The following is a 13,522-nucleotide window of genomic DNA, read 5'->3' as shown; positions in this document are numbered from 1 at the left end:
CTACAAAGAAAATGTAGCTTGGGAATGGAGAGACAGCTTGGTGTTCTTGCAGAAGACCGAAGTTCAATTCCCAGCACCCATGTGGAGAAGATCCCAATTGCTTGTAACTCCAGTTACAGGTGATCCAGCACACACTTCTGGCCTCCATAGGCACCTGCATACATCGCATACTTTTATGCAGATATATGCACCCATATTGAATAATGTTTAGCTAGTCTTAATCATTAGTACTAAGTAGGAAGGAGAGATGTTCCGATATTAGCTGACCCAAGCTAATGATGATGATAATAATAAGTAATACTAATGTTTATTGAGAAAATACTAAGTACTATCTAAAATTATTTTTATAATTTTTTATTTAACTTTTTACCTCCAGTTCCCTCTCCCTCCTCTCCTCCCCCACCACCCTAACCCCCCCTCAACACCCCATTCCATCCCCTCTCCTCTCCCAAGGGAGGATAAGGCCTTGCATGAGGGATTTTCAGAGTCTGTCATATCATCCCTGGGAGTGCCTATGTCCTCCCCCCATGTATCCAGGCTGAAAGAGCATCCCTCCACATGACGTGGGCTCCCAAAGTCCATTTGTATGCCAGGAATAAATACTGATCTGCCATTCAAGGTCCCATAGATTGCCAAGGCCTCCTCTCTGACATCCAGCTTTGTGGGGGAGGGTCTATATCAGTTCCATGCTGCCCTCTCAGTCATCAGTATGGGGTCCATGCATTCCTCATTGTTTAGGTCAGCTGCCTATGTGGGTTTCACCAGCCATGTCTTGATTCCCTTGCTCATCACTCCTATTTGCAACTGGGCTTCACAAGTTCAGTTAAATTTTTAGCTGTGGATGTCTGCCTCTGCTTCCATCAGCCACTGGATGATAATGAGTCGTCAAACTCATTATCAGGGGAGGGCATTTAAGATAGCCTTAATGCCAGTTGGTGTCATCCTTGTAGATCTCTGAAAATCTCACTAGTGCCAGATCTCTCCTCCAACCTATAATAGCTCCCTCTATTATGGTGTCCCTCATCCTGTTCTCATCTATCCTTACCCTGACTCACTACTCAGCGGGGAAAAAAATAGAATCTTGAAATTTGTAGACAAATGGATGGCACTATAAGAAACCATCCTGAGTGAGGTAACCCAGTCACAAAAAGACAAACATGATATGTACTCACTCATCTATGGATTTTAGACATGGAGCAGGGGATTGCCAGCCTACAGTCCCACTGCCAGAGAGTCTGGGAAACAGGGAAGACCCTAAGAGAGATATGCAAAGTCTAAAATTATTTTTATAGATAATTTACAACCCACAAAACCTGTGTGTTTTCCCATTTGCAAACCTCTGCTACCCATAGTGAGATCATGTTGTTATCAGAATTAACCTGGTAGAAATTGGAGATTAGATGAGACTTTGAAGAAGTTTAAAAAGAACCTCACTGAGTAAAGCCAATTTTACCTAGAATCATTCTGTTTCACAGATTTTAATTAACAGTTTGAAATTTGTAATATTACTTGAATTTCAGACTGGTGAAAATTGAACAGTGTATTAAAGGATCCCAGGCAAAAGGACATGAGTTGCGTCACAGAGGCTTATTAAATGTGATGGAAACTCAACAGATGAATGCCGGCAAACAGGTGCAAGAGCTCAATTAATTTTTAAACCCTACGACTCAGGAGGATTGCAATGCATCGTGTTGACAGCCCCAGCACATTGCTAATTTCATCCACAAGCTTAAAAATCTCAATACATTAGAGCACTTGAATGTATTAAATTTTAAAAAGTGTGAGTAGTACTAGGGTATCCTAAAACTAAAAATGCTAATTTCTGTATGGAACTTAATCATTTATCTAGTGAAAAGATGTTTTTTATTACTTAACTCAGACTGCTTTCACGTACAAATTGAGCTCCAGTTGTTACTAAGCACGACTTTGTAAATCAGAAAAAAAATAACAGTTTATGAACAGTTTCCAGCTTCTTTAGTGACACGTGAAAGAAATTTCAACCCATGCAGTTGTGATATTAAATGGTAAGGGAATGCTGAATTCCTTTTGGATGGCATGATTGAAAGTGGTAAATTAGGAACTGAAAGTTGAGCTAACACTGTTCGCATTCACCGGAAATTCTCTTTCTGTGGCTCTCTAGGACCATTTGAGAATGTGATGAAGATGGGGGCTGGGCATCTCCGCATAATCCTGCACACATGAACAGCCTTAGAAAGAGATGAGCTTTATGTTTAAAGTACCATTTCCTGTTCATCACTGTCTCTTACTCAGAATGGCAAGATGTCTTTTATCCAGTGGGTTTTCTTCTTTGTCGCCTGTCACTCACCAGTCTGTGTACCTAGGATTGAGAAATAAGAGTTAGGCTTTTTACAACCTTGTATAAGCTGAAACATATAGTGCAGAGTACCAAGTTGAAATATGTGATGAAAAAATAGGCCAGGTGAGTATTAAGGGTAAGTAGATGGAAACTTCAAAAAGAGAGAAAAGGCAAGTTAGTCAAAGGAAAGGGTGTTGCAGGGACTAGTGAAGAAAAGCCAGCATGCCACCCTTTTATTGTTATAAGTCATGCGTTTATGATAAATGTATAACAGTAAGTGTTTGGAAAATATTTTATTTTCTCTGTCAAGATTTCTGAAGAAGCTTTAAAGAAAATAAAAGGAGCTGGGATTAATTCCTCAAGATTCTTTGCCAGTAAAATAAACTTTCTTCCTCTTTGTATATAGGCTTACTTCTTCCTATTTTTGCTTAGCTGGAGCATATTTAGCAATCCTTTTTAAAACACAAAAATAACTGTAACGCACTTCCTTCCCAACAGATGAACTGGGTGCATTTTGATTCTTAATCAAATACATGTAATCTGCACCTAGTCAAAAGTCTAGATAATGGCACCAGTCACAACTGTTGCTTTTATAAACCCACTATCAGGGAAGTGGCTGAAAAGGGAGACAAATGCACAGTCTAATAACCTGAGCTAACAATAACTTATTTTCAATAGAATGAAAAGGACAAAAGCCGAAGGTATTCATTTCCATTCCCAGGTTATGAGACCATGGAGGTTGCTGCTTTCACCAGATGCACAGTCTTTAGGGTTGACAATGCACATCTCCCCCAGGGACATGCAGACGGAAAGCCAAACTCTTGCAACTTGATTCAAAGAGATTTGACATCCATTAAAACATCTCTCAATGACAAGCTATTCAGGTTTAGAGTAAAGATTCTATACTTGTTTTTTCCCAGAAAATGAGATTGTTGTATAAAACACCTGACATGGAATCAGAGCCTATGTAAGCCACTCTGAACCTGGTGCTATCATTTTTGCTTCCTTTCCTTCTAGTCAGGAAAAAGGAGATGAGGAAATTTGCTGAACTTACCATCTTTAAAATGCTGCCTTATATGAGCACATTTAAGTCCAAGATGATCCTAAGGACACTGGACTCTGTGCAAATTTCTATGATGAAGTCTGACAACAACAACAAATAGTACTGATCTAGACTTCCCTAAGTGTCCAGAAATCTTAATTTTCTTCTAGGGTGTTTAGATACACTATATATTACCAAAAAGATAGATTAGTGGTATTTAAAGTTCATGCATTTTATCCATATGCAATACCTGTAAATTTTGGAGGCAACATTTGACCCCTTGGCTTTTTATTTGTTTTTTGTTTTGTTAGTTTGTTGTTGTTGTTTAGCTTTAATGGAATATAAGGATTCTTTTTCTTACATCTCATAATTTGGGTATGAATTCATTGACATAATTAGAGTACATAAACATGATTAACAGAAAGTCTGCTTTCAGCATTTCCCAAGTGTATTACCTGTAAAATAAATTATATGGAGTAATTAGTTTTTGAAAATAAAAGCAGCTGGAGAGATAGCAAGGTGGATTAAGTGTTTGCCATGCAAGCCAGGGACTGGAGTTTGGATCCCCAGCATCCACATAAAAGCCAGACCTGTACAACCTGGAGACAGAGACAGAATGTGGGCCAATATGGCTAGCTAAACTAACCTGGATTGCTGAGATTCAAGTTCATCAAGAGACGCTGCCTTAATATTTAGAGTGAAAAGCCATTGAGAAAGATACTTTTAATGTCATCTCCTCAGTACACACACACACACACACACACACACACACACACACACACACTTTCATATATGTCTGAACACATATATACCACACAAAACCTTGAGAAACACTGAGTAAAGAACTTTAAATAGGACTTTGCCATGGACATTGTAGCTTTGCAAAGGAATGTGGCATCCTGCATTTTCTATACTTATGTGACAGAAACATTCTGTTGTTTGATTAGGATTTGAGGGTGTTACATTTCACTAGGCCACTTACCTGGAAACATCAGTTTGGAAAATGTGTGGTAAACAACTAAGAATTTTCCTTCTCTTTTTGCTCCTATGTTAGTGTGCACTGTGCCTTTGATAGCAGTCATAATTGTTTTAGTCTAGAGATTTTTCTGCTGGTAACTTTAGATGCACTTCAGCTAATAGTCAGACTACATAAATGGATCATCAGAGCAAGACTGTGAAAACAAAGGAGTAGATTAAAATGACTCACAATATATTTTATTGTTGTGGAATTATGCTTAAGAAAGAAGATACGTGTATAGAAAGATATCCTATGAAAGCTACAGAAACAGAAAAAAGTGTAATAAAATCAAAATCAAAATGTACTCTATAAATGACAGAATACAAGTTGTATAATTCCTATTGTAAGAGAAATCTTGTAGTTTAATTATGGAAAATGACCTTCTGACCAGATGGTTGAAACATAATCTGGATGGTTTATGTTAATGAAGCCGGGGTGCTTATTCATAGCACCAGGTATTAAATAGTCAACATCAAATGAAAAATGAATAAGAATTCTAAATACTCGTATTTTCAGTATATTAGCACTAGTTTGTAAATTTGGAGTTGTACCGTTAATTTGTGCTTTAGAAACATTTTATATATTCTTTTGGATGCTGACCCACTCTCCTATTAGTCTAGAATAAGTGTTTGGCAAATCCCTAGCATTTAATGTTCCCCTTCCCGACCCACTCTGTTTCACATCTAAGGATAAGAGAAGTAATGTGTGAATGGTAGCCACCATGAACATTTTCCCCCTAAATGCACACTGAATACACTGAATACTCCTTGAATGCTTTTAATTTCTTATTCACAATAATCCCATGTTCCAGAGTTATAAATGTGACATCTTACAACTGGAAGACAGGCTCAGAAACTAAATGTGTTACCTCACATCCACAGCCATAAAGAGAAAGATTTTTCTGAGGTTAGGACCATTTCTTTTACCCAGTGCTATCTTAATGTAAGTGTGACCATTCCTATGCTTTTACTTTGTAAGATACGTTTGTATAAATGGTGTACTTACAGATGCTTCACCATGACTTAGATGACAGCAGCTATTAAACTATAATGACAACATGTAAAATATTAACATAAATACTGTGTTCTTTAGATGGATTAGTTTAATATTAGGGTAATGTTAATCATTATTCAAATTAGCCTAGGAAGTTACTGAAGTTCTAATTATATGACTGCTTTTTGTACATGATTCATTAATTATTTAATTTAGAATGATAAATGCAAGAGAAATATTCAACACAAACTTTGAAAAGAAGGTTAATTATGGCCTAGTATGGTTGCTAGGAGGTTTGCCAAGTGAAAAAACCTACTATAAGGAAGCAATAATCAGTATTTAAAATAATTTTGTATTGGTAGAAAAATAGGGAAATGCACTAATGTAAGACAATTGAAAATGTTGGAGCACTTTCATCTGTTTCTTGAAATGCAGTATATCAGAATGGTGATATAAATCAATAGGGCAATGTAGCATTTAGAAAATAAGAGTGTGCTAAACCACATACTACAATGAAAGTTATTTTCATGTGAATCAAGTACTTAAGCATATAAACAAAACCAGATGTATATAAAGAAGCTGCTTTCCTTATTATGACATAACCATATAAATTAATAAATAATTGGGGGAAAGCAGGGGCAGAGGAGGGGTGATGAGGAGAGTGCTTGCTTTGCACATAAAAAATCAGGCTGGCTAGCCTGCCATTATTGTGGATGGAGACAGCAGATCAGGGATATTGTCTGGCAAGCCAGCCTAGCCCAGGAGTGGGCTTTTGGTTCTGAGACATTGTTTTGAGGCATGTAAGAGAGAGAACTAGAGGGGAAAACATCTTCTTTCCTCCTTTAGCTTCCTTGGGTGTATGCACAGGTGCTCATACCTGCATGCACATATACCAATACCACCACCCACCTGCACCCCAACACACCACACACACAAACACACACACACACACGCACACACACACAATTTAACACACACAGCATTTTCTGGCTCTGTCCACACACCACAAAAAACCTCAATTTCTGTATAGCAGAAAATCTACAAAATTGAGATCATAGTCTAATAAAATAATTTATATATGAAAGAACAAGGATTAATATTATTATTTTATAAACAAGTCTTCCAAATCAATAAAGGAAAAAGGCAATATCACATTAAGAACATGAACATAAGATTTATTCAAGCAATTTACAGCAGGAATCAAATGGCTATTAGATTTGAAAAGATGCCCAACCTACTAATTGCCAAAGAATGCAAATTAAAACAACAGTACACTATCATTTGCCTACTATTAGACTAGTCAGGGCTGAATAGTGATCATTCCTCATACTGGCAAGGATGTGGGGAGATTGACTCTATAATATACTATTGATGGAGGTAAATTGGTGCAATCTACTTAGAGGGTAAATTTAGAAGTATTGATCCAAATTTAAATGGGCAAAAATACCCTTTGACCTAAACAATTCCAATTCTGTGGACATACAAGGTTCTCATACATGGCTAAATCCTTTGCCAGATTCCTACTGACATTATACTTTGTAGAATTTTTCTGTTGTATAGAAACCTAAAGTGTGCAGTGTACATATTTATTATAGGCCCTTTGTGATAACAAAATAGGAGTTACCTTGCATGTTCCTGTTGTGGTGGCAATATGAACTTCAACTGAGTAAAGCCATCTTTATCTTATTTATGATTGTATTTTGAGCTATCTGGTATGTGTTGATAAGTGAACGAACAAAATGAATTATAGAGCATCTGTACAACTGAAGTTATTTTGCAAAGTAAGGTAAGTAGACAAAGCTTGTGATAACTTAATTTGCAGCTCATTTACTTATATATTCTTATATATATGCATTAGTTCATATAGGTGTGAATATATATGTGTCAAGACACAAGGAAGTGTGCTTTTTGATTGACTTGGGAAGAATTCTTAAAGTAACAATATTAACAGTTTATTTCATTTACAATAGCTTTCCCTTTAGCTTTTGCATTTTAAACAATGGCTATGTTTACGAAATTTAAATTGCTTGAGATCCTAATGACTTTTAAATGTAAATTCTTAATTTTATTTTATTTTGCAAAAGAAATATGTAAATAGTATGTTCAACTTGCCTGTTGGAAATGTATCTATCGCATAGTAAGGGTTTCAAGTTTGCATTTCCTGAAGTGAAAATTATCTGCAGGTGCTCCATTGCATGTGCAAATGCTTGATCAATTAAGGGCAAGCCCAGTCATTATCCTATATAATTAAATCCACGCAATCATGTGTGTCGAGACAATGAAATTGCTAGAAAATTTGAGAACTCAATTGCCCCATTAACATCATAATTTAGTACCCACAATCACATTTGACACAGCGGGCTGGATCTCCATCATGATTTTATTTTTAATATTTATCATGGTTTTTGTGACTGAAAATGTTTTGGTTTTCAGTTGGTCACTCATTCATATGAGAGTCATGTTCTTTATAATTCATGAATGATATAAAGAAAACCTGCACTAATAGTCCTGGAATTTTTATTCATTCATTCATCCATCCTTTCTTCATATTCATTATGTATTCATTATCTAGTCAATATACATTTATTGAGTAAACACTTGGCTGCATGCCAAACATCTTCTGGCCTGAATCACAGGCACTGTGAAAACACAAATTGGATCTACAAAGGTTCAAACCAGATGGGGTCCCAGCAATGAGATGGAAAAGTGAACACTGAGTCCACAATAAGACATTTGCAATTGATACCCACTGGCAAAGAGAAAATCGGTTTTCTCTAATGGAATGTCAGTGGGTATTTTAACCACACTTCAGAGCAGACCCAAGCCTGTGAATAGTTGACATACGTGAAATGGGCTCTGTATCTTCTTGTGGACTTTTTGTTTCATTTTGTTTTGCTTGAGCAATTACTGTGTGTTTTGATTTTCATTTTTATTTTTTGTTTTGTTTTTATAATTTTTTGTTTGGTTGATTTTGAGACAGAGATCATGAAGTTGAGTGACTAGGGGAGTGAGAGGGGACGATCTGGGAGTAGTTGGGGTGAGGGAAATAATGATTAAAATATAGCTTATTAAAGATAATTAAGATCAGAAATAGCTTTGTCCCTTGAGGTAAAAGAAATAAAAGATCTTTTAAAGTAGTGTCACCCAGGTAATGAACCCCTGAAGCTGTCTCTTTAGGTCTAGAGTAGAGTTCATCATCTTCATTTTTGTCAAAAGTACTATAGGTAACTGATAATGTGCCACAAGTTAAGAATTACAGGTTTATCTCTCAAGCTCTAGGGGTTTAGGAGGAAACAGAAAACAGATCCTGTTGTCAAGAACATCAGAGACAAATTAATGAGTTGGGTAAATAAGGGGGTAATTATGAAGAGTTTGTTGTAATGAGTTCTACCTGGGTTAAGCACACCTTTTCCCACATAAAACTAATACATTGTCCTATGTCAGCCAACTCTGTTAATGGATTATAAAACACACAAAAAATGAAATTTTATCCATTTATAAAACTAAACCACCCAACTTGTGGTTAAGACCATATTTTCTGTCTTAGCTCCTCTATTCCATAATTGAGCAAATTAGGTATACTAGACTCTGTGATTAAACTCAGGAAATGGAAAAGCAGACAAATTCTATTTCTGATAAAAAGCCTGTGGTAGATTAGAAAGAGGTGAAGGGTTGCAAAACTGAGTTCCTTAAAGGCAGGAATCATGTCTCACTGATATTTTCTCCCTTATAGCCTCATCCAGAGCCCAGCATCTGAGAAGATATCAAATCTGGTGTGGTTTTGACTTTTCCCCCAGTGGCTTGTAAACAAGTGTTTCTACCTAACCTCTGATCCCATAGGAACTCTGTTCTAGCACTCTTACCAATGACTGCAACAAGGAAACCCACTTCGGGTCATTCACAATGACAGGATGTTTACTTGTCTTTCAGCTAAATAATTAAAACAAAAAAAGCCTTGATTAATCCTTCATGTTGGATGGGCCTTTTCTTTCTTTCCTTCTTTCTTTCTTATTGGTAATATTGCTAATACTGTCTTAAACTCTGTTCTCTTATGATTACCTTATATTCTTCGTGTGTTTGTGTATGTGTATGTGCATGTATGCACATGCACGTGTGTATGTGTGTGTATGTTATTCTTAAGACCTAGATATAATTGAAATCGTTTTGCGTTCATTTTCTGTGACATGGCATTACAAAGGTCAAATGGGACCTTCCTGAAGAAAAACTTGTTTGATTACAGGGGTCTTAATTTGCCATCTGCAGGTGTCTATACAGTGTGGATATATCTAATATGAATATAGTTTCTTCAGATTAAAAGAATTGGTCAAGATCCTCATAGTTTTACATCTAGGTGATTGTCAGAGTTATAAACTGTGTCTATTCTGAGGCCATTGGAAGGTGACATTTATCTGGAAAACAGAAATGTCTTCCATATTTCTAGGATTACTCCAGATATCAATTGATTATTATTTTATTATAAAACATTCTTTTATTATTCTCAAAAATATTCATTGACAGTAGCATGAAAACATACATTATGCTCCTTGTTTTTCTCTACTTTATGAATTCAGTTAAGATAAAATCATTTACAGATAATTCAGTGCTATGTTTAAAACTATCCTGAAATGAATATCTTTGAAACAAAAATTCTGTTATAAAATATCAAATTAAGTGATTACTATGTATAATTGTGTTCTTAATTTCTGTAAAATTTTAAATACAGTGGTAAGAAGACATTTAAATCATTTAAAAGCAACTTGAAATATTTGAAAATTACTTGACTATATGAATTTTGGCTTATTATTTTACACGAAAATTTCATGTTTTTTAAGATGTATTTTCCATGGCATTTTGCCTTTGAACATTTGTGTTGAATTCTGTAAAGTATGAAGTAACTAAGAATTCAGTCTTGTTCAGAGCTGCTCAAACCTGAGCCTCAGATAGTGTCTGACAGAATCTTGTGTAGATCTTTACATCTCTGCAAAACACATTTGTTAATCACCCAAACTATTTTTCCTTAAAATATGAGGTATCAGTTAAGAGATTGAAAGAAATTGACCTAGATTTTCTGTTTTGCCAGTGGCATCTTGTTTCTGACAGACCCATCAGGTTGGAGGATAAATCTGTAGAGTCTGACATTTTCTAGCATGTAGGTTTCTGAGGGCACAAAGTGAGCAGGTCATAATGATGGTTTATGTAGATGCCCAGGTTCTTCATGCTTGTGTATGTTACTTCTCTCTTCTATGATGCAGTCCGCAGAGAAAATTAATATACGGTACCAGCTGCACCCATTCTGTGTAAACAGTATGAAATATGAACTAAGCATACATACCCTTGGATGATTTGTACTTTTGCAAGAAGCATATCTGAGATATTAAAATACTAGGATTCTAGCCATTCTCTGAAATATTCATTTGTAAGAAATATAGAATGGAAATATAAACTCTGGAATATTCAATAATAAAATAAAGGTAAAATTCTCATATAAATTCGTTGACATTTCTAAGGTTTACTAACATCATATTTGCCAATCAAAGCTTATACAAAAGTCATCATTTTTGCTCACTCCAATGAGCTGTACACAGCAAGTTTGTCCTTATGCACATATTGCAGAGTATTATGAACGTAGTGTCTTCTGCAGTTTGCTTCTTTTGGGATCAGACTCAAGTTTCATTAGATTTGTGACTTGCTTCTTTTTCCTTCCTGTGGATTTTTAATATCATTTGAAGCAAAAGTTTTTAATTTTAGTAGACTCCCAACTTATCATACTCTTCTTTTATCATTCTTGATGTTTATATTTTAAACAGTATTTTTATTCTTAGAGAATTTCATGACCACCACACCCTCTGCCTTCCCATCCTTTTCCACCAAACATTGAGCATTCTTCTCCTTTGCACCCCAAAGTCCAGTTTCTATGGCCCAAGGAACCTGGGGAGTGGGGCCTGCCCTGGACTGTGGCCAGCCTACTAGAGATCAGGTTCTTAATGAAAACCAACTCTTCCTGTTCTAACAGCTATAACAAGCCAATAGCTCCTCAGCAGCGCCTAAGACTTGGTGCTCATCTGTCCTCCTCTGTGCTGGGATTTTGTTTGACCTCAGTTTGCATGGGTCTTCTACATGCTGTCACAATCACTGTGAATATGTATAATCTTCCCTGCTGTGTTAGGAAAACAGTGTTTCCTTGAAGTCATCTATCATCGTACCACCACTGCCAATGCCACCACCACCAGCCACACCAGCTCTTAGCAACTTTCTGCTCCTTCTTGCAGGGAGGCTTGAGGGGATTTTGGGTAGAGCACTCCCCAGTCTCTTATTCTCTGTACATTGACCCACTGAGGACTTACTATTTTCTTTGTTACTTTTATGAATTTTCTTGCTGTTTTTAGCTTGTAGAAGTTCAATTATGATGCACCTAGGTGTGGTTTTCTTTATTTTATTTGCAGCACATTACATTTTTATTACTGTAAGTTAACAGTTTTGTAAAGTTGTGAAATTTTATATTAATATCTTCAAAATGTTGCGTACTCCTACCTCTTTTTGTTTGATTACAATTGTTGTTGAGTTATACAAATAGTTATATAATTTAAGCCATAAAGAAAAATTAAAATGGGAAGAAATTATGAATGAAATGTAACAATTTCTAAGAAAATTTAATTTTTTAAAATGGGTAAACAGTGCATACCCTAGGACGTTTACATAACAAATGTTAATGTTGCCCATCTTCTTTCCTTATTCTTACATAACCTCTCTAGGTGCCTTTCCACCCTCCGCTGTCTATGCAAGAAAGGACTTACTGCAAAGATCTACTCACATCGCTACCAAGACTTTCCAAGCACTTCGCATCTTTGTGAACAATGAGCTGAATGAGCTCTACACAGGACTGAAAACAGCACAGAAATTTCTGAAAACTGGTGGCCGCCTTGTTGCTCTCTCTTTCCATTCTTTGGAAGATCGCATTGTGAAACGATTTTTGCTTGGGATAAGTATGACTGAAAGATTCAACCTAAGCATTAGACAGAAGGTGAAGCAAACTTCACAGCTGGATTCAAATCTTGAGAATGGTGAGAGTCAGAGGGGCAGGTCTGTAAGAGCTCCTCTGAAGTGGGATCTCCTTCACAAGAAGGTGCTTACTCCAGAAGATCAGGATATCCAAGAAAATCCCAGAGGGCGCTCAGCCAAGCTAAGAGCAGCTATCAAATTATGAGGATCTTATTATGTGATCCTCAAATTTTCCTCCTACACTTCTATTTTTTTCTAATTTTAAGCAGTGTTTCTCAACAGGTTAATGCAATGTAAAGTATGGGGCAGCCTGGAAATGAGTGGTATTTAGTATTTTTTTTTCTCTAAAGATAATGTAGGAAGTTTTAACATGGCATAAAAACTTCCACTCAGAGAGCAGAGAGTCTCAAAATGGGAAAATTTTGTTGATCTCCGCATTGTATTTGAATTATAAAATTCAGACATTTCTTTAATGAAGAAATGGAAAACCACAGAGGTAGCTGACAGGAGCTCCTGAGAACTCAGGGACCCTAGACCAACAGCTGAAGAACTTGCATGGACAGAACAAGGCCCTCTGAATGTGGATGGCAGTTGGGTGGCTTGGTGTGTTTGTGAGGCCCCTGGTAGTGGGACCAGGTTCTATCCCCTGGTGCAAGAGCTGGCTTTTTGGAGCCCCTTTCCTATGGTGGAATGCCTTGTTCAGTCTTGATGCAATGGGGAGGAGCTTTGTTCCGCCTCAACTTAAAGTGCCAGGCTTTGTTGACTCCTCATGGGAGGCCTTACCCTTTCTGAGGTATGGATGGGAGGTGGATTGGTTGGGGAGTGGGGGAAGCAGGAGGAGGAGAGGGAAAACTATTGTTAGCATGTAAAATGAATTTTGAAATTTTAAGTAAAAAACAAATATTCAATCACTGTATAACTTTTTGTGGCTATCTATTTTGCTTGTGTTTTTATATTATAGCCAGTAGTTTATAAGTACATAAAGTATGCAAATTAAGTTTTTGTAATTAATGTATTTGTAAAATCACTTGAAGCATGGCAAATGTTTGAAAAACATTTTCTTTAGTTTCTTCAGAATGTTATATATTTCCAAAGGTTTTTAAAACTCTTATCACTATTTTCATTTTGAAAGAATAAACAATTATAATTATTA

General features: G+C 36.3%; 1 protein-coding gene across 3 annotated transcripts in view; it reads left to right on the top strand.

The window, feature by feature from the left end:
- Mettl15 (methyltransferase like 15) overlaps window positions 1-13,522 on the top strand; it is a 158,050-nt gene extending 144,528 nt beyond the window's left edge. For all 3 annotated transcript variants that reach the window (XM_013118262.3, XM_005064812.4, XM_013118265.3), the window contains one exon: window positions 12,123-13,522. In XM_013118262.3, coding sequence (XP_012973716.1) covers window positions 12,123-12,574 — 452 coding nt within the window. In that variant the 3' untranslated portion in view covers window positions 12,575-13,522. The remainder of the gene's footprint in view (window positions 1-12,122) is intronic.

The sequence above is a fragment of the Mesocricetus auratus genome, unplaced genomic scaffold (assembly GCF_017639785.1).
Source record: "Mesocricetus auratus isolate SY011 unplaced genomic scaffold, BCM_Maur_2.0 Super-Scaffold_100004, whole genome shotgun sequence".
NCBI classification, from domain to species: domain Eukaryota; kingdom Metazoa; phylum Chordata; class Mammalia; order Rodentia; family Cricetidae; genus Mesocricetus; species Mesocricetus auratus.
The sequence above is the reverse complement of the archived record's forward strand: the minus strand, read 5'-3'. Positions and strand labels throughout refer to the sequence as shown.